The 25,568-nt window shown below is 41.6% G+C and overlaps 1 protein-coding gene across 5 annotated transcripts; it reads left to right on the top strand.

Annotated features, from left to right (window-relative positions):
• Window positions 1-190: 190 nt before the first annotated feature.
• Window positions 191-25,200, top strand: EIF4B (eukaryotic translation initiation factor 4B). Of its 5 annotated transcripts, none has more exons than XM_054696636.1 (15): window positions 191-248; window positions 8,029-8,166; window positions 9,714-9,922; window positions 10,705-10,821; window positions 12,803-12,857; window positions 13,462-13,596; window positions 17,558-17,689; window positions 17,774-17,947; window positions 19,562-19,790; window positions 20,764-20,876; window positions 22,861-23,074; window positions 23,632-23,687; window positions 24,220-24,328; window positions 24,597-24,669; window positions 24,996-25,200. In XM_054696636.1, exons 1-15 carry the CDS (start codon window positions 236-238, stop codon window positions 25,071-25,073), a joined length of 1,845 nt encoding a protein of 614 aa, XP_054552611.1. In that variant the 5' UTR covers window positions 191-235; the 3' UTR covers window positions 25,074-25,200. The 5 variants fall into 5 exon arrangements, with proteins under 5 accessions (XP_054552611.1, XP_037370705.1, XP_054552612.1 ...); XM_037514808.2 differs by having other exon boundaries at window positions 24,223-24,328; XM_054696637.1 differs by having other exon boundaries at window positions 20,764-20,861.
• The last annotated feature ends 368 nt before the right edge of the window (window positions 25,201-25,568 follow it).

Genomic DNA, 25,568 nt, shown 5'->3' on the forward strand with positions numbered 1-25,568 from the left:
GGGTTTCGCGACACCCCAGGCCCCACCCCCTCAGCCACATGTCGCGCCGGGCTTCCCGTCGGACGCCGCGCCACCGCCTCGCGCTGCTTTACGAACCTAGAGCTGCGCCGCCCCGCCTCCCGCCTCGCCTCCCCGCCCCCCCCCCCCCGGCTCCGCGTCTCCGAGCCCGACGCGCCCGCTATAATCACGTGACCGCCTCATCCGGGTCCTTTGCGTTCTCTCTCCCTCTCCCAACATGGCGTCCTCAGGTGAGTGAGCGGCCGAGCGCGGCCAAGGACTGGGCTCCGAAGGCGCCCCCCGAGCCTGATCCACGGATCCCCTTCAGTCAGAGAGTGGGCGGCACCGCTTCCCTTTGGGTTCTCGGGCTGCGGCGGGCTGGCGGCGTGGCCACGTTAGGGTATCGCTCCGGGATGTTTGGGGGGAGGGGAAGGGCACCTTCCCCTCCCCCCGCACACGCTTTCGCCCGGTCTGCGCGGGGTTGAAGTGGGGAGGAAGGGTGGCCTCGGGCCCGAGGCGGCGTGAGGAGAAGGCGCAGGGCGATCCGCGGGAGGCGGGAGGCCGCCCGAGAGCCGGGAAGCACCGTGCCCGCGTGGAGGAAGGAGGAGGCGGTTGGCGCGCGGACGGGTGCACCCCAGGCGGGGTCCCCGAGGCGCGAGGCCGTTGCGGGCCGGGTGGGGGCAGGGGATAAAGGGAGGGGGCAGTTAGAACGCGGGCGCGAGGCCGGGAGGGGCGGGGGGAGGCGCCGGCGCGCGTGCGCGGTCGGAGGGACGCGGGGAGTGAGGACGGGCGCGCCGGGAAGCACGCGCGCCGGCCAGATGGGGAAGGGCTGTGCGCTGGGGCGGCTGCCTTGCGGGGCCTTGCTCTGCCCTGCCCTGCCCTTTTTAGAGCCTGGCCCGACCCCCGTGCTCTTCAGAGACCAGATACGTTAGGGTTGCAGGTTGGAACTATTGGATTACGTGGGACTGGGAACCCCATCCTGCGCCCACGTGTTGGCAGAGAGGAAGCCAGGAGGTTTTTTTTTTGTTTTTTTTTTTTTTTAGGCTTTTTTCCCCCTTAACATTTTTACTGAGCCCAAACTACATGCCAAGACACGATTCGTTCAAGGTGTTAGAAATGAAATGGTGAGCGAGTGTGACAGCTACCATTTTGTTTGATTTTTGACAGTTTCAGGAGAGGATTCGCGCTATTTTAATTGCACGATTCTTAGGGGGTGCTTTAAAACAACCCCGAAGGCCAGACTTGGTTTCTTTTTTAAGACGCCTTTCAGGAAAAATAACACGCTAGTCTGCTTGCTTTTCTAGTGGATTTAGCTGCCGACTGCAGTATTTTAGAGCACTTATCTTAGTGTGGGGTATACAGGTTCTCATCCGTGCCACGATCCTTCATTCTCCAAGGCATGCATTCATCCCCAATCCTCTCTTAAGAGTTTTTCTTCTCTGTTATGTGGGAGGCCAAGTTTTGTGTTTGTCTACATCCTCTTCCCCCTAACATTTGGACAATATGGGAATTGAGGTGCATTTGAACATACCTTTCACTGATGTAGCACTTGATAGTCCACTGTCCACTTTTATGTAAATTGTCTCCTTTGAGCCTCTGTGAAATAATGTAGGCAGAGGAAAATGAAATTATTTGTTCAAGGTCACACTACTTGCCAGTGTCAGAGTAAGGTCGAAATCTTTGAGACGCCTGACTCTACTCAATTTGAAAATACCAGGGTTGGCTTTCTGTCATTGTAAGTTTAAGATACTGCCTGAAAGCTTCATCTGAAGTCGAGTGTTTATTTGGCCTGAATTGCCATCTTGACAAGTCTACTGTCATCATTTATATTCCCTTTCTCCAAAACTTTTGTGGAATTTTGAGAGGTGGTCGAAATGTTAGTAATTTATGTCCAATTCAGTGAAATCTGGACTAGTTGAAGGTATTTGCTTACTAGTGTTCCTTCTACCATATTTTCTCTCCCCCTTGAAAGTTGTCATCTCCTTTAATTTTGCTCCATAAATCTTTTTAGCTTTTGTAATATAAGGATAGTATGCTGGTATCTGAGCACAAGGTTACACCTGACATTCTGCCTTAAAGGAGTTTGGGATTTGTCAAATTTCCCCACTTTGAAACTTTTTCAAGCACATTGACTTTGTTAAACAGCCAGTATTCTCAGATATGCCTGTATTCATGAAACCAGTGTTTTTTCCAATATACTTAATGCTGCCCAGTGTCTTTTGAAAATACATCTTACATTTTCTATCGCTTCTCGGCCTTTTGGCTAAGATCAAGTGAAAATACATCTTACATTTTCTTAGTGAAAATACATGCTAAAACTTCCTAGGCTGCTTCTACCATTAAGTGAGATTTTCTTTTTCATCCTTTGCAATGATACTAGTATCCTGTGTGACCCATTATTGACCTTCAAGAACTGGAAGTGTTCCAGAGTGGAATACTGAATCTGTTCTCATCTGTAGGGAATCATGTGTTGGATTAAGGGTGAACATTTTTGTAAAGCAAAAATGCTTTAAAATTGGAAATAGCAGGACCTCCAGGCAGTTGAGATCATCGCTGTGAAGCTGTCCACACCCTCTGCAGTGCCGCTTTGATCCCCGCCAGCATGGGAGATACCCACATGGCGTGGCAGACCTCTCCTGTCTCCTGCTGCTCCCCTCAGCAGTGTATTTTGATTGGTCTGCCTGTTCTTTTCCCCACTCTCTCTGGTGAATCCTCTCACCCTCCTGCACATCTGGCCTATACTCCAGTTCTTGTATAAAAATAGATAAATCTTTAAAAAGGAAATCGGAAATAGCATATCTACACCAGGTCTTTCATTTGCATAACACCAAGATGCCATTATATGTGACATCTTGACTTTCATTTTTAGATTAATTTCATGGAGAGAAGATGGTGCTCATGATTGTTTTCATACAATGCTCACCCTTAAAGTTAAAAATACTTTCAGTGGTTGCCATTACATGCCTGCTGTTCACATTTCTTACAGGGAGTAAGAGACCCAGATTCTGAAGGCCAGGACTAAAACTTTGCAAAGTCAAGTACAAATAGGGTAGTGTCAGGTGAAGCATAGTGTTTCTAAATAATGTCACATGTATGTATATACTTCAAAACAACCTTGAGGGGCTTCCCTGATGGCTCAAGGGGTTAAGACACAGCACTGTGAAGCTACCCTGAGCCACTGCAGCACGAGTTCCATCCCTGGCCAGGGAGGTGATCCACATGGCACAGCAGGCCTCTCCTACCTCCCCCACTGCTCCCCTTAACAGTGTATTTCAGTAGGTCTGCCTGTTCTGCTCCCCTCTCTGTCTCTGTTGAATCCTCTCATTCCCCCACAACTCTGGCCTGTACCCCAGCTCTTGTACGCATAAATAAATAAAAGGTGTGCGGCTCTCTAAAGGTGAGATCCCTCAGCATCATTATATTTGCATTATGTGAAGCATGTTCTCATGACTGGACTCTATACAGTATAATTAATTCTAGGGATTTTAGTATTTTGTGTATATTTACACAGTATTATATAAGGAAACATGCGTTAATTTTTAATTCTGGAGAATTTGGCAGGATTCACATCCCAAAAAGAAACACTTGACCCATTAGCAGTGATTTTTTTTCCCCAGGTAATCTATTTCTTTATTATTTACCTCATCTAAACATTTCATACATTTCATAAATGGATGTTTGTTACTAACTTCTTTCAGAGTTGATCCATATTGTAGGATACATGGTTACTTGTTCATTTTTATTGCCAAATTTATGGGCATTTGGATTTTTGCCAGTTTTTTTTGCTGCTGTGATCTTAAACAGATTTTTATGCCTCTTCTCAGTTTCTTAATCTGTAGGTAAAAAAAAAATACTCAGAAGAGGGTCTCCCTGGTGGCACAAGGGGTTAAGCACAGCACTGTAAAGTAGTCCGCAGCCTCTGCAGCACAAGTTCGATCCCCAGCTGGCCAGGGAGCTACCCACATGGCAGCAGACCTCTCCTGTCTTGCCCACTGCTCCCCTCAGCAGTGATTTCAGTCAGTCTGCCTGTGCTGCTGCCCACTCTGTCTCTGGTGGATCCTCTCACTCCCCACGCCTCTGGCCTGTACCCCAGCTCTTGTATGCATAAATAAACAAATCTTAAAAAAAAAATGCTCAGAAGAGTTGGTAATCCTACACGGTAAGTGGGCTTGGGCAAAATCTGAAATAATGAGACTTAATTTTTGACGACTTCAACTTTTTTTTTTTTTTTTTAAGATTTATTTATTTATTTATACGAGCACTGGGTACGGTCAGAAGCGCGGGAGGGTGAGAGGATTCACCAGAGCCAGAGCGGGGAGCAGAGCAGGCAGAAGGACTGAAGTACACTGCTGAGGGGAGCAGCGGGCGGCAGGAGAGGTCTGCGCGCCATGTGGGACCCTCCTCCGGTGGCCGGGGAGCAGCCAGGGGTTGAACCGGCGCTGCAGAGGCTGCGGGCAGCTTTGCAACCCAGCGCTCAACCGCTGCGCCACCGGGGTGGCCCGACTTCAACTTTTGAGCCACATAAATTCCCCTTCCTAAATAAAGAGATGCTAGTTTATGAAAGAGACGTGGGGGGACTGTATGGTAAAATAAGTTTCATTGCTTATAGTGCCTTATGGTGTCTTCTGTTTTGAAGTAAAGAACCAACAGCCAGTTTGTAGATTTTATCACTCCATTTATTACTAATAAAGTAGAATAATAATAAGGAAACATTCAGAGAAAATAAAGGAGAGATTTTTACATGCTGTAAAGCCTTGGGTTTATTGCAGGTACCTTTCTGCTAGTGTGCTTTAACCTCATTTTGTTCATCCTCTTACTTGGTGATGTGAAATATCACTTAGAACAGTAATTCTCAACCAAGGGACACTTGTGTCTCACCCACCTAAGCAAGGGACATTTGACAATGTCTGGTGGCATTTTCAGTTGTCAGAGTGGGGTTGAGGGGTTTGCCCCTGGCATCTAAATGAGAGGCCGGAGATACTGTTAAACATCCTGCAGTGCACAGGACAGCCCCCACAGTGCTACCTGAGTTAAAATGTCACTGGTGGAGCCTCCCTGGTGGTGCAAGGGTTTAAGACGCAACCTATTCGCACGAGTTTGATCCCCACATGGGGAGGTGACCCACATGGTGCAGCAGACCACTCCCGGCTCACCTGCTGCTCCCCTCAGCCGTGTATTTCAGTTAATCTGCCTGTTCTGTTCCCTACTCTGTCTCTGGTGAATCCTTTCACCCCCCACCACCTCTGGCCTGTACCCCAGTTCTTGTATGCATAAATAAATCTTTTTTAAAAAAAGTCACTGGTGCAAAAATTGAGAAACTAATAGTTAAACTGATAGCTTATTTATTAAGAAGGCCACAGTGTATTGTCTCATTTAAGGATTTGTAGACTTGACATGTTTAACTTATTTGAATATATTAAGAGCTTCACAAGTACCAAGTACTTGTTTAATAACTTAAAATTGTAAATGAGGCAGCTGTTATTTAGAGAATTTGATAAAACTTCTGAAACGTGGGATTTCCCCCTCTTATACCTATGGATTTAGCCTGAAACAGTTGGGACACAAGTTACTTGTTTCATGAGGTGGTTGATTTTAATTTTTAACCAATTCACATAAAAGATTTAAAGAAAGTTAAAAATTGGACCAGCTCATTATAGCAAGGGGTTGATTCATCTGAAACATTAAGCAAGCTTTACTTATAAAGAGGAGAACTTTGCTGAAATCCTGAACAGGACCTGACCTAAATGTTGGGGGAGCAAAGGGCAATTTGAAAGAGGATTTCAATAATATCTCTCCGTTATTCAGATAAAATAGAATGGAACAAACAGTGATGTACGCTTTAGATTTATTGATTTTCCCTTTTTTAAGGATTAATTCCTTTAAATCTACTGATTCAGTTGTTACTGAGTCATTGCTGCTGCCAGAGGTAAAGAAACATGTAGATGTAAGTTAAAGAGCTTGTGAAAATGTCCTGTCTTTAAGTGAAGCTTCCTCCTGCAGTGACTTCTCTACCAGCTTTTGGAGGGAGCAGTGACAGAATCAGAGGGGAAAGGGAGATGGATCATTTGAAAAGACTTTCTGAAACTAACAACACTTTAATTCTTTTAGTCATGATGTTTATTATTTTGAAATTCAAATAACATTACAGGAGATCGTAAGACTTGTTTGTCAAAAGTCGAGGGGTAAAAGTTGAGAAACCTTCATCTAGAAAGTTGACTTAAGCCAGAATCAGACCAAAGGGCAAGTTAATTCCAGATTCTGCTATTTGGGTATTACATATGTATATAGAACAAGAGGAAAAGGAATACTTTAACTCTATTCTTACGTTGAACATGACTTCATTGTCTGGACTGACCACCAGTTTTATTATTTTCCCAGTGACTGGACCGGTTTGATAATTGGGTATTAGCTAATGATAATAGGTTAAGGATCTCTGGCTAGCAACTAGTCCCAGACACTGTTCTTGAATTAGAGAATATACCAGACTAAACCAAATTAAACCTAGTAGCCCCACTGTAAGTGTTCTACCTCAAAAGTATGCTTTATGCTTTGTTCAAATTAAGTTACTAAAATTTCCCCAAAGCCTTTGCATATGAACTAGGGGCAGTATCAGTGCTGAAAAACCCAATCTCTGCATAACTGCTTTCTTTCAAAGCATAGGCTAGATCCAAAATAAAACCTGGTTGATTATAAGTGATATTCTGGGAGACATTTGAGAGAAGTGTGGAAACTTCACAGCCATCTTTTCTTGGTTACTGTAGTTAAGTTCATAGCAAACAAGTCATCTTCATTTTCTGAAAGTTGAATTTTAAAAGAAGGGTAGGTACCAGCTGAAAGAGGAACCTTCTGTTACGCAGTGTGTTGGGTTATATATTGTTAGTCCTCTTGGGTTGATGACTATGTGAAAATTGGAACATGGAGGATGAACTCATGATTATGAAAACTGTGAAATTGATTTTTGTTACAACAAAGCTGCTTGCGTTTTTCTTACTGTGTAGTGCCTGCTACGGGGCTAATTAATTAGTACAGTGAGGACTTCAACTCTTCCGTATTAACTGCTGATGGATGCCACCTTGGAAGTTCTGAAGACTAGCTAATTAGCCACAGTCTACTATATAAAGCCATTTGGAGAGTCCTACAGATTTTATAACTGGGAATTATTTAAAATGTTGATTCTTAGGAATTTCCTACTTTCCCACTTCATGATTTCTCATCTTCGTGTGTGGTGTTCAAGTAGGAAAGTAGATCATTGTTTATTATAGAGGACAGAGCAGCTGTGTGTGAGCCTTACTCTTTGGACGGTTACACATGATATTGAGAACACTTTGCCATGTGTGGCAACCTGCTGCAGAATGAATCCTCTTCTTAGAGGCTAAGGCTCCTGTGGGAAGAGCCTTAGATTTGGCATCCAAAACCCTGAGCTGAATTCTGGCTCGGCCATCTAATATCCCTGAAACTTTAGGATAGTCATTTAACCTTCCAAGACTTGGTTTTCTTCTCTGTAAATTGATAGTAATAATTCACACCTGGTGGATATTTTTACAAGTATCAGTCTTCAAAAATGTCATAAGAATATGTCATTGAGGTAGGGATTTTATTTCTGTGTATCCCAGGAGCAACAAATGTAGTTTACTTGTTTAAACACAGTTTCTAAATTAAAAATCTCAAATGATACATGGGTGAATATAGTAGGAAGTAAGGGTTGCCCCCATCCCAGTCTTATTTCTCAGGGGAGATACTATTGGAAATTCTCCTGGACCCTTTTTTATAAGCTTAATGTATATTTGGACAAATGGGGATAGCATAATATGTATTCTGCAACCTTTTGACTTTTTCTTTTCCTGTTGTTTCTTTCTGTGTCAGTACATGTGTTTTCTTTTTGTTGATATTTGTATATTCCTTTGTATAAATGTGCCACAATGCAATCTTTTAAGCCTTTATGGTGCTTCCTTTATAAACATTAAATAACATGTACATTATCCAACTAAATAAGTATTGATGAATAATCTTTTTCTTACCTTTTTGAAACAGCAAAAAAGAAGAATAAGAAGGGGAAGACTGTCTCCCTGACACACTTTCTGGCTGAGGATGGAGGGACTGGTGGAGGAAGTCCCTACGTTCCCAAACCAGTCAGCTGGGCTGATGAAACAGACGACTTGGAAGGAGATGGTAATTTTTTCTTATTTTCCATCATGCTTAGAATTTTCTTTGATTCTAAACAAAACCTCTATACCATAATAGTTCACACATGTGATCTGAAAAGAACTCATTTTGCAGAACCTGAAATCTTGGGTTGATGTATTTCATAGAATTTTAGCTTTAATGATATGAGTTTGTGATAGACTGAAGTGGTGGTTCAAGAGAGGTTAGTGCTAGTTCTGGCTCTTGGATTTACAGACTTAGGATACGAGCCCATTTTCTTCACTTGGAAAGTAAGTAGTAAGATTATTTCCTTTTAGGTCTTTGGCATCAAGGAATAATTCATTTGGGGGCTATTTGTATGATGTCAGGGTGTTCCTGAGTAAACAAAAATGGCCTGAAGAAAAGGGATGGGAATAGTAATTTTGGTAGAGAAACAGAAGAGACATTGGGGTGTGATTTGCCTTGGATAGTAGTCAGGAACTAGGAGAGAACTATATAGTTGTTTTCAGTATTGCTGAAATCTGATCAGTCACTTTTATTTTTTCCTTAAAACTTTTATTGTAAAGTGAGGAATATTTTTTCTTTTATGACTTAGTTTCATAATGAGAAATTTATATAAATTGTACTTAACATAAGTGCTGATGCCTGAAGTTTAAATGCGTAGACCTTGTTTAGGAGTGAAATTTTATTTATTCATTCATTCCTGTGAAGGAAGTATTTTGTCCAGCTGAAAAGAAGGAATATATAAGTTGCTTGTAGGGCCTCCCTGGTGGCGCAAGGGGTTGGGACGCAACCAGTGAGTCAGTCCATAGCCACTGCAGCACAGGTTTGATCCCCGGGCAGGGAGCTACCCACATGGCGCAGCAGACCTCTCCTGGCTCACCCTCAGCAGTGTATTTCATTAGATCCACCTGTTCTGCTCCCCACTCTGTCTCTGGTAAATCCTCTCACCCCCACCACACACACACATAGACACCTCTGGCCTGTACCCCAGCTCTTGTATGCATAAATAAATAAATCTTTTTAACAAGAAAAGATAAGGTGGGATATAAAACACCTGGCACATAGTGACATTTACAATAAATGTTTCGTGGTTGATAGCCTCCCATCTCTGCTGCATGAGGAATAAGAGTTCCCATGGTTTTGTTAAAAGCCTGGTCCACCAGAAGGAGAGTTGAAGGGAATTCAGTGGACTATGGTGATAGATTATTGGCGCTTTGGTAGTGAGCATGGTGTGATAACATTTGTAGAGATGTGAACCTATACCCATATAACATACAGTGTTGTAAATCAATGTTAACCTTAAAAAAAAAAAATACCTTGATCCTTTAAAGGTCTTAAAGTGGTTCAAAACAAAGAGATGGTGAATACTGAGTCTTGTGCATTGCTATTCTGATTTTGACATTTCAGGAGCATCTTTTTGAAAAGTTGCCCCTACTGCTGAACCTTCACCCTTTTTATCTGTTTCTTTCCTGCTAGAGCTTATTTAATACGTGGCTGTTAGCATGGATCGGATTTCACTATGGCAGTTAGGAAGTTTTCTCTAATTTATTGTGTCTACTTTTCTATGCTAGTTTCAACCACTTGGCACAGTAATGACGATGACGTGTATAGGGCACCTCCAATTGACCGTTCCATCCTGCCCACTGCTCCACGGGCTGCTCGGGAACCCAATATTGACCGGAGCCGTCTTCCCAAATCACCACCCTACACTGCTTTTCTGGGTAACCTACCCTATGATGTGACAGAAGACTCCATCAAGGACTTCTTTAGAGGATTAAATGTAAGTGTAAAGGTTTTAGGCAATTAACTAGCTATAGTGGTGTATTGGTTGTAACTGAATTTTCTGTGTTGAAAAAGGGTTTTGAGCTTGTAGGTAGACTTGAAAAAAATCAGAAAATGCAAGTTAACCTTAAATTACAACCAGGTTACTATGAATTTATCTCCTGAACTTCAAAAAGCAAAACTTCAGTGCCTAGCCCTCTGAGAATTCATCAGAGTGGTTAGGGGTCATGGGGCTATTTACAGGCCAGTGTTTGATTCAGTCAAGCTATTGTGAGTATTTGAAGACATATCACAGATAAGTATATTCTCCCAAAAATACACTGTCCGTGATTTTTTGGCCAAAAAAAAAAAAAAAATGAGTGAAATTTCTGAGAAATGAGAGTTGAAAATATTTTGGAACCAACTGAAATATAGTCATTAATATATCACTGACTCACCTGATTGGCGGGCAGGCCGTTGCTCTTAAGCATTTGCTCTTAATTGGAAAAGAGCTTTAAAAGTAGACGATAGAAATAAGGGCTACAAGGGATAAACTGAAGACAAGTTCATGGGGATTTTTTGTTCCGTTTAAGGATTAAGTTCATAGTGTTCAAATTGAGAAAGTTAACCCATCGTACAGTGCACTCTCTTTTCTACCCCTTTATACCAGTTTTCATCCTGGAGAGAAGCAGGTTCTTGTGTGTGCTTCAGAGAAATTCATTGCTTATTAGTGCTCAAAAGGAAGAACTGAAATGAAATAGGTCATTAAATTGGGAAATTTTTGTTTCTTTACTCCTTCAGATCAGTGCAGTTCGTTTACCACGTGAACCCAGCAATCCAGAAAGGTTGAAAGGTTTTGGTTATGCTGAGTTTTCAGACCTGGATTCCTTGCTCAGTGCCTTGAGCCTCAATGAAGAGGTAAAGAAAATAAGAGTGGGAAACTTGAGGGGTGGGAGCTGACAGATCTCATGTTTATCGAACATAATTTTTAGATTGGGTCAGCAACTGTTTCCAAGATTCTTCCCATATTTACAAAGAAAATCTTGTATTAGTAATGAAACACTTAATATTCACTAACAAGTCACACTTCACTTCTGCAAGTTTAGTAGGCCACAATAATTTAAGAAGGTACTTAGTTGGAAAATGTAGAAGAAACCTAGTTCATCAAGCTAGACTTTTAGGGCCTCCATGGTTACGCAGGCAGTTGAGTGCCACACTGTGAAGCTGTCCGCGGCCTCTGCAGTGCGAGTTCAATCCCAGCCGGCCAGCGAGAATCCCACATGGCGGGGCAGACCTCTCCTGTCTCTCCTCCTGCTCCCCTCAGCAGTGTATTTCATCAGTCTGCCTGTTCTGTTCCCCACTCTGTCTCTGGTCAGTGTTCTCACCCTCCTGCGCATCTGGCCTGTACCCCAGTTCTTGTATGAAAATGAATAAATTTAAAAAAAAAAAAAAGATAGACTTTTATAGCTTCAGTAGATGTGAAGTAGTTTTTTGTTCCTTAGTACTTACAGCTTGCCTCAGCTTTCATGGTTTTGCTTTTTCAAAATAATTGCCTGATCAAGGCAAATAGGAAAAGTCATCTCACTTTCAGGGAAGTAATGGTGTTTTTGATAGTTCTTTAATGGTGCTTTTTGACAATTTCAAGAGGGTTCAGAAACATCACTAGGATGTCTCTTACAATATGTTTTGAGGAATCTTATATAGGAGAATGACAATAAACATTTAGTTCTGTTTCTTAACATACCCCTAGATGTTTTTCTACCCAGAGAAACTAGAGGTTCAGTAGGGAGGGTCAAGTCAGCTGTTAATCCTGACGGGCACATGGGGATTAGTTATTTGAATGACTTGGTTCTTAGACTAACCCCAAGCAAAGGATATTCAAGTATTTTTACCTGGAAAATTAACAAACCGGGAACTGTCTTTTTGGTTTTATTAACCTCCAGTGACTTTCCTAATCAAACTAATTATATTTGGGAAGAAAAACAACTTGTTCTTCTCTTTCAATTCCGGAAACAATGCAATGTTGAGAGACAATATCTAACATCATAATTTTATAATCCAAATCTACCATGTAACACATTTAAAATCACTGTCTTTTAAAATACTTTTCATACCCGTAATCTGTAAATGTCCAATATAAGAAAAGCTGAAGTTGTTCCAAAGTTCTTCTTAGATCATTTTTAGATTTATTAACGTTGCTAATTTTAACTTTTTGGTATATGTAATAAAAAATATCTGGTGTTTTCTGGGTTAACTATTGTGTAAAATATTCTCATGGTCCAAGTTTAGGGGTTTACTTTGTATTTAGAGACTTCATCATATGGTGTTTATGATTCTGCTATGAAATCTTCACTAGAATTAATTGGGTTCAAAATAAATAATGATATAGGAAAGGGAAGTCAGGATATTCTGGAGGAACTAATTTATCCAAAGGTAACATGAAGTGAAAGAACATGACATTATACACAGAAGCCATACTTTATACAACTTTGCTGGTGCAGAGTAGGAGCTCTATAGAGGTTTAACTAATTTCCCTGGACCCAAATATACCTTTAATTTCCTGGGAAATATTTTTAGTTTATTACTGTTGACAAATTACTATAGATAATAAAAAGTTTAATTCTTTTCTGTGAAATTAGCTTCATAAAGATAGTAAAATACTTTACCAGACACTTACTTAAACCCAACTTAAATTTGGTAATTCTAAGGGGTTACTTCAGTTTTCAAGTCTGTAATAAAGGATTCTTTAGCCAACCTACTCTAGTGTTGGCTAGATTACAGTGTTTTTCCTTTATCTTCCTTCCCCCAGTGCTTCTTCTATGCCCAGACGTTCAAGGTCACTCATGGGAATTGTGCATAATGGGGCAAAAGGTTGGTTAATATGGTCCTATGCTCTCAGTCTCTAGGTAACAGGAGAATTCGAGTGGACATTGCTGACCAAGCACAGGATAAAGGTAAGAAAGCTTATAAAACTTACCCTGTTCTATTAGAGTCCTACAGTGACAAAGCCAGAGGTAGCCTTTTCCAGAAAATTGTTGTTGTTGTTGTAGTTGTTGTAGCAGCAACAGCAGCAGTAGTAGTACATAATAGACCTATCTGAATCTAGAGCGATAGTTTTCAACTGAGGACAGTTTTGTCCCACTGGAGACAGAGATGGTTTGTCAGTGTTTGGAGACATTTTGGATTGTCAAAACTGGGGAATGCACCTGACATCTGTCGTATAGATACAATATACAGATTAATCCTCTTCTGCATAGTCCCCCACAACAAATAATTATCCAACCCAGAATGTTGGTAGTGTTAGAATTGAGAATCCCTGATTGGTTTGGACAGATGTTAAGCATAATTATATTAGGTGCCTTGCAGCACATTGGACACATGGAGGGCCTAATTTATGTATTTCTGGGCTTCTGGCTTATGCAGAAGATGAGGATAAACATTAAACCAATGGGGACTTGGTAATAACACTGAAATGAAAGAAAAGTAATGTATTGGGGAAGAGGCAGTTCTGTGCAAGTGAGAAATCTAAGCAAAATGTTTTGTTTTATATTTCTACAGACAGGGATGATCGTTCTTTTGGCCGAGATAGAAATCGGGATTCTGACAAAACAGATACAGACTGGAGGGCCCGTCCTGCCACAGACAGCTTTGATGACTACCCACCTAGAAGAGGTGATGATAGCTTTGGAGACAGTAAGTTCATTTTTATCGTTAGTTTTTTCTGTGTCCTGAGGGACTGTTATAGGACAAATGTACTGCTGTAGATGATCACATCAATAGACAATGTTGTAGAAAAGAAATTTTTAATATCCAAAATAATTTATAAGTTCTAATTTTTTTTTAACCTTACCTAATAGAGTAGAGCAGACATTCTCTCTTTTGGAGATACTTAATTATATATAAAGAAACACTATAATCTGCAAAATAAGGTATGGTAAGATTGCTGCGTTAAGGACAGTACGCAAAAATTGGTGGCTTTTAATAGCAGTCAAATGTGGTTTTTTTTTTTTTTTTTTTTTTTAAGATTTATTTATTTATTTATACAAGCACTGGGTACAGTCAGAAGCGCGGGAGGGTGAGAGAATTCACCAGAGCCAGAGCGGGGAGCAGAGCAGGCAGAGTGACGAGATACACTGCTGAGGGGAGCAGCGGGCGGCAGGAGAGGTCTGCGCGCCATGTGGGACCCTCCTCCGGTGGCCTGGGAGCAGCAGGGGATCAAACCGGCGCTGCCAAGGCTGCAGGCAGCTTCGCAACCCAGCGCTCAACCGCTGCGCCACCGGGGAGGCCCCAAATGTGATTTTTAAAAAACTTTTTAAGATTTATTTTTATTTATTTATGCATACCTGAACTGGGGTGTGGACCAGAGGTACAGGGGGTGAGAGGATTCAGCAGAGACAAAGTGGGGAGCAGAACAGGCGGATCTGCTGAAATACGCTGCTGAGGGGAGCAGCGGGCAAGAGGTCTTGCTGTCCTGTGTGGGCCAGCTCCCTGGCCGGGGATCGAACTCATGCTTCTGTAGTTGGCGATAGCTTGATAGTACTGAGATCTTAACACCTGCACCACCTGGGAGGCCCAAGAAACCTTTTTAAAATAACAGTGTTTACCATGTGCCAACTACAATTCTAAGCTCATGGTCTATCAGTGAACAAAACAGACAGAATCCTGTCCTCATTTACATTTTTCATAGTGGGGGAAAGAAACAATAGGCAGATAAATACAAGGAGAATAGAGAATGCCATAAGGTGGTAAGGGTTGGATGAATTGCAACTTTACATATACCACCTCACACCAGAAAAGCTTTGTAAAACCTTTGTGGAGAAAATTATTCCCTGATTAAAATACTTGAAGACCCAACACTATAGTATTTTAAATTGAAAGAACTTACTGTTCAGTAAAGAAATGACTAACTAGGGCCTCCCTAGTGGCACAAGGGGTTAAGTCTCAGCACTGTGAAGCTATAGGCAGCCCCTGCAGCACGAGTTCAATCCCCAACCAGTGAAGTAACCCACGCGGCGCAGCAGATCTCGCCTGTCTCGGCCACTGCTCCCCTCAGCAATGTATTTCAGTAGATCTGCCTGTTCTGCTCCCCACTCTGTCTCTGGTGAATCCTCTCACCCCCCACACCTCTGGCCTACACCCCAGTTCATACAAGCATAAAAAAAAGATAAATCTTAAAAAAAAAAAATAAAGTAGTTGTTTGTCCGTATAGTGGAATGTTTATATAATACCATAAATAAACAAACAAATGAGGGATAATACTAAAGACCTGTTTTGTTTAAGGGGAAAAGCAAAAATGTGTAAAAATTTAAAAGCTTTATCCTGTGTGTTACTAACACATAGTTGTAAGAAATACCACCCTCATGATTATGAATATAGGATGGGAGGAATCCTTTAGTATCTGTAATACACTCTTGCATACTGTTAACATACAGTGTCTGTAACATGCTGTTACATTTGAAAATAAAAATAAGTATGGCAAGATATTGGCATCCACCAAACCTAGGTAATGAGTTCATAATTCTGTTGTAATTGCTTCTTTATATTCCTGTGTGTTTGAAATATTTCTTGCCTGAAACCTTGAATTTTTGAAGCAAGCAGGAGTGATAACATAAGTGAGTGTGCTGTTGTTTCCCAGAGCTGCTGTCCTTATGACCCCAACGTCAGCTCTGCCAGTTTGTTGGAGATCTCAGACTATATCAAGAGGTCAGAGACTCCTATCCTGAGCATTCACCTGATTAAAAAATACGTTGGGTTTGCAGATTATTATACTAACTAGTGCTCTAAAATCAAAACACTTGTGTTTCTTGGCCAAATGTTGTTTTAATAGCAGCATACTCACATCCGCTTTTCTTCACTCTTCGTCCATGTTTCTTACTGCATGCAGACTTACTTAACCACATGAAATTATTTAAACCAAATGAAATACCATTTTTGACCTTCAAGAAATTAAATACTGTTTTTCTAAACACATGGCTGACTTTTTAATTGTTTTAATTCTCTCCTGTGTATAATGTGTTAGTAGCATCAGTACTCCTAAATTTATAAAATCAAACTACCAGGGAATGAGTGTTTGCATGGACAAAATGCTATTTCCAAATTAAAGTGTTGTCTGAAAGAAAATGATCCTAGAAATAAGTTTTTTTTTTAATTAGTTCATGTTTGGAAAATGAGATTTTTCATATAAAAATCTGAGTTCCCAGTTTATCTCAAAAAAACTGAAGCTATAACCAGTCAGCTGGACCTAATAGCTGCTATCCCCCTTGTATAAATGTCTTCTACTGTCCAGATTGCTGCTTAAGATTTATAGATTTCTAGCAGTTACAAGTCTGTGACACTGATACTCATGTATGTGTGTAAAATGCAGTTTATGGTATATTTTTTTAAAGTACTGTGCATGAACACATTTAGTAAACAAATTTTTCATTTCATTTTTAGTGATTGTTTTGTATGGATGCCTCCTAATTTATTTAACCTATATCTTATACATTCAGTGGTTTTTATATTATAAGCTGTGTTGCACTGAACATCCTGTACATGTATCTTTGTGTGATCAGTTATTACCTGAGGATATTTTCTAGAAATTAAGTTGGTGACTTAGAGAGTGTATATGATTTAAAACATTGTATTGCATAGCTCTGGAACCACTTTCAAAGTGATTGTACTACTTTAAACTCGGCAGTCTAGGAATTGATGTATTTCTGTAACTTTGCTAATAATGGAAACGTGTCCAGTATTAATTTTAATTTCTTTAAGTAATTTTAGTTGTTTAAGTAATAGACAATCCATTGTCATGTCACGGTTCTCTCATTTTGTTTGCTGCTTGATATTTATGGTGTACGTTGTTTTCCTGTGCTAAATTTAAAAAAATATATATTTATTTATGCATACAAGAGCTGGGGTACAGGCCAGAGGTGTAGGAGATGAGAGCATTCACCAGAGACAGAGTGGCAGAACAGGCAGGTGGACCAAAGTACACTGCTGAGGGGAGCAGCGGGCAAGTCAGGAGAGGTCTGCTTCGCCATGTGGTTTGCTCCCTGGCTGGCCAGGAAGCAAACCCGTGCTGCAGAGGCTGCTGATAGCTTCATAGGTTGAGTCTTAACCCCTTGCACCACCAGGGAGGCCCCTGTGCTAAAATTTTTTTTTTTTTTTTTTTTTTTAAGATTTATTTATTTATTTATTTACACAAGCACTGGGTACAGTCAGAAGCGCGGGAGGGTGAGAGAATTCACCAGAGCCAGAGCGGGGAGCAGAGCAGGCAGAAGGACCGAAGTACACTGCTGAGGGGAGCAGCGGGCGGGGTAGGAGAGGTCTGCGCGCCATGTGGGACCCTCACCCGGTGACCGGGGAATGAACCAGCTCTGCAGAGGCTGCAGGCAGCTTCGCAACCCAGCGCTCAATCGCTGTGCCACCGGGGAGACCCTGTGCTAAATTTTTAAGTGGTCTTTAAGTGGATGATTTCTTTACATTTTCTCCTAGTGTTTGTTTTTTAATATTTGAATCTCTAATTTTATATATTCATTATGTGATAGATAGATTTTCCTCTCTCCTACTTTCCTCCTAAATTGTATCCCAGTAAATTTACTGAATCATCAGAGAAAATTGCTTAAATCAAATAATAAGACAATTTAATTCACTACCTGTTTCTTCTCTCTAGAGATTCGAGATCGTTATGATTCAGACCGATATGATGGGTATCGGGATGGGTACCGTGATGGGCCACGCCGGGATATGGATCGATACGGAAGCCGGGATCGTTATGACCGAGGCAGCAGAGATTATGATAGAGGTCATTTATAAAACACAAGTTAAAGTGCTTTTAAGGTCTTTTCTACCCTCAAGTATGATATCATAATTTGGCATATGTTTACAGGCTATGATTCCAGAATAGGCAGTGGCAGAAGAGCATTTGGTACCGGGTACCGTAGGGATGATGACTACAGAGGAGGTGGGGACCGCTTTGAAGGCAGATACGACAGACGAGATGATCGGTCATGGAGCTCCAGAGATGATTATTCTCAGGATGATTACAGGCGTGATGATAGAGGTAATCGTTTTCTTTTGCATATTAATGCAACACATGCATTGGGGAAATTGAGTGGAAATTTTTCAGTTAATGCCTCAAACCCCTTAAGTTGGTACAAATATCCTTTACACATTGTAAAGGATAATCAGTGTATTAGAAAAAGATTGGTTAAGGATGACATCATGGAAATAAAGCAAGGTTTACTTCTGATTCATTGTAACATAATAGATTTTTCAGTGTAGAAGAAAAAGAAGTTTCCCAGGTATTCTTACGATATAACCTCATTTAATAAATTACACTTAAAATGGGTAGTTTTAGGGCCTCCCCTACTGGCGCAGCGGTTGAGCGCTGGGCTGCGAAGCTGCCCACAGCCTCTGCAACGCCAGTTCCATCCCCTGCCGCCGGCAAGGGTCCCACATGGTGTGACAGACCTCTCCTGCCACGCCCACTGCTCCCTTCGGCATTGTATTTTGTCAGTCTGCCTGTTCTGTTCCCCGCTCTGGCTCTGGTGAATTCTTTCACCCTCCCGCGCTTCTGACTACCCAGTGCTTGTATAAATAAATAAATCTTTTAAATAAATAAATACAAAGTATTAGGTAGATGACCTACAGGTTTCCCCCACTATCTAAAAATGAATGTTCCTGTTTGGTATGATATAGCAGCTTATTTTTTAGGTCTGGGTATGCCAATACCATTAATTTCTGTAGAAAAAATTATGAGCCTTCCTAAACACACCAAATAGAAACATTCTACTTTCCAATAGCACAGGAAATCCATATAGTCGTTTTGAGTCTACACTTTCGCCCTATAAAAGTGAAGAATTAACTGCACAAAGTTGCACAGATTAAAAATGTGTCAGGGGGTGGAGAGGGTTCATAAGCTTAAAACCTTTGTAGAGAGTGCCAATCTTACGGAACAATACCTTCTTTGTAGATACATAGTAAAAGTGTTAAAAAAAAAAAAAAAAAAAACCACCCATGCTTGGGAAAGAGAAATACCAAATAGCAGCATGATGGTAGGAGAAGTTATCTTTATGTTCTCTATAACTTTTGTATAATGAGATTTCCGGGATTAACCCTGATTTTGAGAAGTAAGTCTGACAAGTTGGATCCACAAAAAAATCAGGTTCTGGTCCTAAAGTTTATATTCAGATGTACAGTGTTGCATGCTTGGCCTTAAGAATCACTGTTAAATTTATACACAGAGGCAAGAGTATAGGAGCTAGAATCATTTCCTATCATAATGTTACAAGCTATGCTTCACCTACTGAAAATATCCATCTTCAAGACCAAATTTCATCATAGTCAAAAATTTCTTCCTGGGATAGTAATCTTGATAAATGATTAATTTAACATTTACATGTAAATTTTACCTTTTTACCCATTTAACTCTTTCCATTTAACATTTCTCATCTGCTACTACCACATCGTGGATGTGAGAGCAGAAAGATTAATTGGACTTGGTTATTCAAGCCACCCATTTTCTTGTGATCTCTCTTAATTTTATTACTAGTTTGATTAGGCCTTTAACCTGAGTCCCTAGCATTTTATAAGAATTGTGTCTGGAAATCTGGTTTCCAGACATCAGTTTCTGATGATTGTTAAAAGCTGTTACTTAGAGTTTTGTTTAACTTAGGTCCCCCCCAAAGACCCAAACTGAATCTAAAGCCTCGGAGTACTCCTAAAGAAGATGATTCCTCTGCTAGCACCTCCCAGTCCAGTCGAGCAGCCTCTATCTTCGGAGGGGCAAAGCCTGTTGACACGGCTGCTAGAGAACGAGAGGTAGAAGAGCGGCTACAAAAGGAACAGGAAAAACTGCAGCGTCAGCTGGATGAGCCGAAACTAGAACGACGGCCTCGGGAGAGGTGAGCCTCTCATTTATGCATTGCCCGTCTGTGAGCCCATTGGTCTTGATGGGGGCAGTACGTCTCCAGGGAGATTTGTATGGCTGTCGCTGGTTGTCACTTAGCATTTGGTGTGCTGGGACTGTTACATGGTCTACAGTGTGTGGAATGGTTTTCACCCAATGAAGAATTGTTCCTCACAATTTTGAAGATTTCCTGGAGTACACCTGCAACAAATATAAACTGATGGTACTTAATACAAGAGTCATCAGTTGATGGTCTGTACCTATTTATCTGGCCCTGTAAGAAAAAATTTGCTGCTCTCCAGGCTCTAACCTAGTTTGCAGAAAGATGGCCAAGCACGCCAAGGAGGTTGGGATCTTGGGTAAATACAGGACCCATTATAGTGCCTCCCTCAGGGAAATAGGAAAGTTGAAATCTGCCAATATAGCACGTACTTATACTCCTTCTGTGGCCAAACCAAGATAAAGAGACGAACCAACAAAATCTGGCACTCTGCGTGAGTACCTGGACTGACCCCACCACTTTGCTGTCACAGTAAAGTCCACCGTCGGGAGACTGAAGGAATTGAAAAAAGCTCCACCATTTGAAACATAGCCAGCCTATAATAATCCCTGTAACACGGCGGGAGGGCGGGGGGCTCCTATATAATGTCCTGAAAAATTAGATTTGAATGCCTTGCAGAGTTGTGTTACCAGTAAGGGAAGGCAATGTCGTATGTAGAGTAGTCTTAACACTGACTGATGCTTGTTGAAGTTTTTACAGCCAAGGTGTCTTGATGTCTGGGGCTTTCAAATGGTTGGCGGAAAAAGGATGGCAAAAGACATCTTGTATACACCCACCCCTAGATTGAACAAGTGTGATGAAATATGTGGGATGGCCTTTATAGGGTTGGCATGGGTTCACGGTGACTTTCATTGAGCTGGTTTGTGTGTGTTTTCATGATGAATTTCGTTACATCTCTTCTGTGTAGACACCCAAGCTGGCGAAGTGAAGAAACTCAGGAACGGGAACGGTCAAGGACAGGAAGTGAGTCATCACAGACTGGGACCTCAGCCACATCTGGCAGAAGTAAGTCAGACCAGGGTGGGTATCATCTTATTGCTCTTTTCTATAACTTACACATAACAAGTTATTAGAGGCTTGAGGATGATACATTCAGTCGTGGACTATTGATTTGGGTTAGCATGGCTTGATCTGACTTTCCCATCGCGTGTTCTGAAAAGTCTGAGAAATAGGGACAAGAAGATACTTAGGTGTCCATCTGTTTAATAATTTCCCACTAAAGAGTGTGCTTGACTTTTAGATTTGTCATTTTATTTGTATTCGGAGTAGTCAGGGTCCTTCAGGCTCTCCATGAGCTATTGCCAGAGTAGCTTTTCATAATGTCCTCCCTGTGTGACAAGAGCAGTGTCTCAGGCATCGGTGGTTTGCTATTCTTTCCTTTAATGTGCTTACTGATTGGTCACATGCAAGTTTAGTGTTATTGGAAACATTCAGTTATACCCTTCATTCCTCCGCTGTGAGCCAGTGTTTCTTAAGATTTCTTCTCCCACCTCTTATTTGTGCTTGAGCATTTCAAAACATATCTCAAGGCTTGAAGTGATTTGCTTCTTTGGGAGGCAAGTAGGGGCAAAATTTGCTTAATTTATATACCAATTTCTGATCAGTGCATTTAAAATGTAGAAGGACTCTGACAAAACAAGCTCTCATTTTAAGGAGACGTTACCTTTTCCTTAAAAAAAAAAGTGTGTTCTTTGTAAATATAGTTGTATATTATTATGTAGTACGTGAGTTGCTAAGTTGAGGTTGACCTGTGATTCCGCCAAATAAGTGCATTTTAACACAGAACATAGAAAAGCAACAATCCTGAAATAATATGAAAAAAAACCTCTTAATACATCGTTAGTGGGAATGTGGATTGGTGCAGCCATTTTGGAAAGCCATCGGGACTTCCCTACAAAAGTAAATACGGAAATACTGCATGATCCAGCAGTCCCACTTTTGGGTATCTGAAGAACATGAAATCATCTCAAAATATTATATGTGCCACAGTGTTTATTGTAGCATTATTTACAGTAGCAAGGATATGGAAGCAACCTAAGTGCCTGGTAGGGGATTGTACCACAAAGATGTGCTATAGCCCCACAGAATATTCAGCTGAAAGGAAGGGTGAAAGATAACCATTTACAGCAAAAATGAAAAGAACGCAAAGGGAGTTATGGGAAGTAAGCCAAAGAGGTAGACAAATACTAGACAATTTCATATATATGAGTAATATACACAAAGTAATGAGTTGATGCAACAATTATAAATTGGCTGGCGTTGATAACTAAGATTAAGCGATAAATAAGAGGATTGTGGGGGGGTATAAGAGAGGGTGGTAGTGGGGTAGTAGAAGAGCTGAAGAGAGAAAATACATAGGACAGGTTTTTTTGTTTGTTTGTTTGTTTGTTTTAAATTTATTTATTTATTTATACATACAAGCACTGGGTACAGTCAGAAGCGCGGGAGGGTGAGAGAATTCACCAGAGACAGAGCAGGGAACAGAACAGGCAGAAGGACCAAAAACACTGCTGAGGGGAGCAGCGGGCGGCAGGAGAGGTCTGCGCGCCATGTGGGATCCTCGCCGGTGGCCGGGGATCAAACAGGCGCTGCAGAGGCTGCGGGCAGATTCGCAGCCCAGCGCTCAACCTCTGCGCCACCAGGGGAGGCCCAGGACAGGTTTTTAAAACTAAACAATGAAGGGGGAATGATTTTTGCCTGGTCGGCTTTGAAGGCGTTGAAAGAAAAGCTATAACCATAAAATAGAGAATATTCCTTAGGAAAAGTTCAAATGGCTATCCTTAGAGATTCCTAATCTCTTGAATCGGTAAAATATTTTCTCAAAATGACTTTGAGAAACCACTGATTGAGGGACAGTTTCATCCTTGGGGAGCCAACATAAGTTCTGGGTTTAAGAATATGATAAAAAAGCAGTAAAATTGGATGTGGACCATTTTCTTCTGTGTTGGAAACCTAACTGATGCTTGCACAATAAGCCTTTTATAATATAATTGGGGCTTCACAGATGCACGAAGGAGAGAGAGTGAGAAATCTCTAGAAAATGAAACATTCAATAAGGAGGAAGACTGTCACTCTCCAACTTCTAAGCCTCCCAAACCTGAACAGCCTCTCAAGGTAATGCCAGCCCCTCCGCCAAAGGAGAATGCTTGGGTGAAGCGAAGTTCTAACCCTCCTGCTCGATCTCAGAGCTCAGACACAGAGCAGCAGTCCCCTACAAGGTGAGTCAGCTTGGAAACTGCAGTTGCTAGATGAGCTCTATAATATCTTAACTGTTGTGATGTGATTGTGCAAAGTTCCATGCCAGTTACACGGCATCTTATAAGTTGTCATCTCTTGGTTCACATTCAGCGGGGGGTTAGTAGAGCTGGCTCATACGAGCCAAATGTTTGATTTTCTGGAGTTTTGATAGATGGCAAAACTTTGATGATTTGAATGTGCTGTGTTTACAGAAATCTGCAAACTCTGTAAATCAGAACCCACTACTGCCATACAGCATGGCCTCGGGGGGTCATTTCATTTCCCTAAATCTTAGGATCTTGCCCTCATTTGTGAAATAGAGAATAACCTGGTGTGACTGTGATGAATCTAAATGACATGGCACTTGATGAGTGATGGTAAATGACTGCTGTCTTTGTGGTTTTTCCTGTTTTAATGTTCCACAATGTTAGTATGTATTTTTGAATCTCTGTGAAGCTAATTTTGTACTTGGAGAATGTTTCTTACATGTTCCTTCCCTGAAACGGCTGATGAATGTGATTACATGTTTTCCTTCTAGTGGTGGGGGGAAAGTAGTTCCAGCCCAACCACCTGAGGACGGACCAGCAAGGAGAGGTAAGAGGGAGAGTAGGTTTTTGTTTTTGCCTTTCGATAGAGGCCTAAATTTAGAAGCCTGTAGAGCTCTATTTTACATCCGCTTTTTGTTAGAGCCCTTGATTATCTGCCTTTCATTGCCAGTAGAGGGCAGGAATGACCTCTTTGGAGAGAGCTTGGAGCCCTGCCCTTTCCTGGTAGAACATTTCTTTGAAAGGGGGTGTGGGGGAGAATCGGAAGGAAACGTGCTTTGTCCAGATCATAAACGTCACCATGGAAGGCCAAGGTCATCACACAGCACCATAGTCCTTACTCCCTGTTTACTTCCATGGTAGTGTCACCCTACAGTGGAACTTCTTAGTGGATCTGGGCAGGTGGGTGGAGGGTTAGAGATGACCTGGGAAGACAGACTCAAGAAGGAAGTCTGGGTCAAGGGTGAGGTTTAATTTTCCTCTGCAAATGCGCACGCTTGTGTTTCAGTTTAGGGAACCTTGGGGGAAGGGGGAGTGATGAGTTTACTTGCCTTCAGTTTCTTTTTGTGTCTCCACGTAAGCAGATGAAAATAAAGTAGATGGGGTGAGCGTCCCAAAAGGCCAAAGCGGGAACTGCAGCCGTGGTCCAGGAGAAGGAGGGAACAAAGACCACTGGAAGGAGTCAGATAAGTATGTGTGCGCGCGCTCTGCCGTCTTCTGTAGTGCTAGGTAGACGTCCGTGTAATTAGAAGTTATTCGTTCTCTAGGCTTTGCCAGGTCTTTTGTGCACAAACTAAAGTCATCCAGTACAGGACATTGCAGTTCTGAGTCTAGAAATAATAAAATGCCCAGATAACAAGGACCGTTGCCTGGAGGTACCTATTGAATGCCACAAAACTGCTGGGTTAGTGGGATAGCTGTATCCTAGAGATGTGATCTTATGCTTCTACCTCTTCAGGAAAGATGGCAAAAAGGATCAAGACTCCCGATCTGCGCCTGAGCCAAAGAAACCTGAAGAAAATCCAGCCTCTGTGAGTGTCCAAGATCCTTTCTGTTTAGGGCCGCGGACGGTGGCTCGGAGTAAGGCGTGGCTGTGCCGAAGAGCCTGTTTGTACTTGTCGCTAAGTCTCGCTCCTCCGTGACATGGCACAGGTCTCCTTACCTACGCCTCTGAGCAGGCAGGCGCTGTTGGGTTGTGGGAAGAGTCAGGACACATTTTTTGTTCTGTTTTTTCAAGAAAAAATACGTCAAGACTTTTCCAACAACCCAATATTTGCCAAAGTGATAGTATCCTGTTTCTTGCGTTTTGATGTAATAATTCAGGGTTTCATTATCTCATCACTCTTGTCTGTTACAGAAATTCAGTTCTGCGAGCAAGTATGCTGCTCTCTCCGTTGATGGTGAAGATGAAAATGAGGGAGATTACACTGAATAGACCTCTACATCCTGTGCTTTCTCCTAGTCTCTCTCCACCCTGGAACATTCGAGAGCAAATCAAACCTCTATCCAGACAAGATAAAATAAAACTCACCATCTCCTGGAGACCTTTCTTAACTTTTTTTTTAAAGAATGAAATTCTTTTGCATGCTGCTGCAGCCTTTAAAGTATTGAACTAACTGGAGAATTGCCATTGTAGCCAGAGAGAAAGATGCTACAGCTTTTAACGGAAAAGTTGTGGTTCATTTTTATGATGTGCAGTTACCTGTGTCAGTAGTGGTAGGGCCTCCATTTAGAAAATGGCAGTGACAGTGATGCAATGTCTGGACTCTGGTTGGGCAGTAGGACAGGTATAAGGAAGAGTGCGAGATTTATACTTTTAATTCTTAACTATACTATTGTGGCATATATGAATTCTTAAACATTATCTGAATAAATTTTCCATCCTTGGAAAGGTAGGTTTAGTCTCTGAAGTTGTTTTAGTCTCCAGGAG

This window comes from Talpa occidentalis, unplaced genomic scaffold, assembly GCF_014898055.3.
Source record: "Talpa occidentalis isolate TD23 unplaced genomic scaffold, MPIMG_talOcc4v2.1 talOcc4.16, whole genome shotgun sequence".
In the NCBI taxonomy this organism is placed as follows: domain Eukaryota; kingdom Metazoa; phylum Chordata; class Mammalia; order Eulipotyphla; family Talpidae; genus Talpa; species Talpa occidentalis.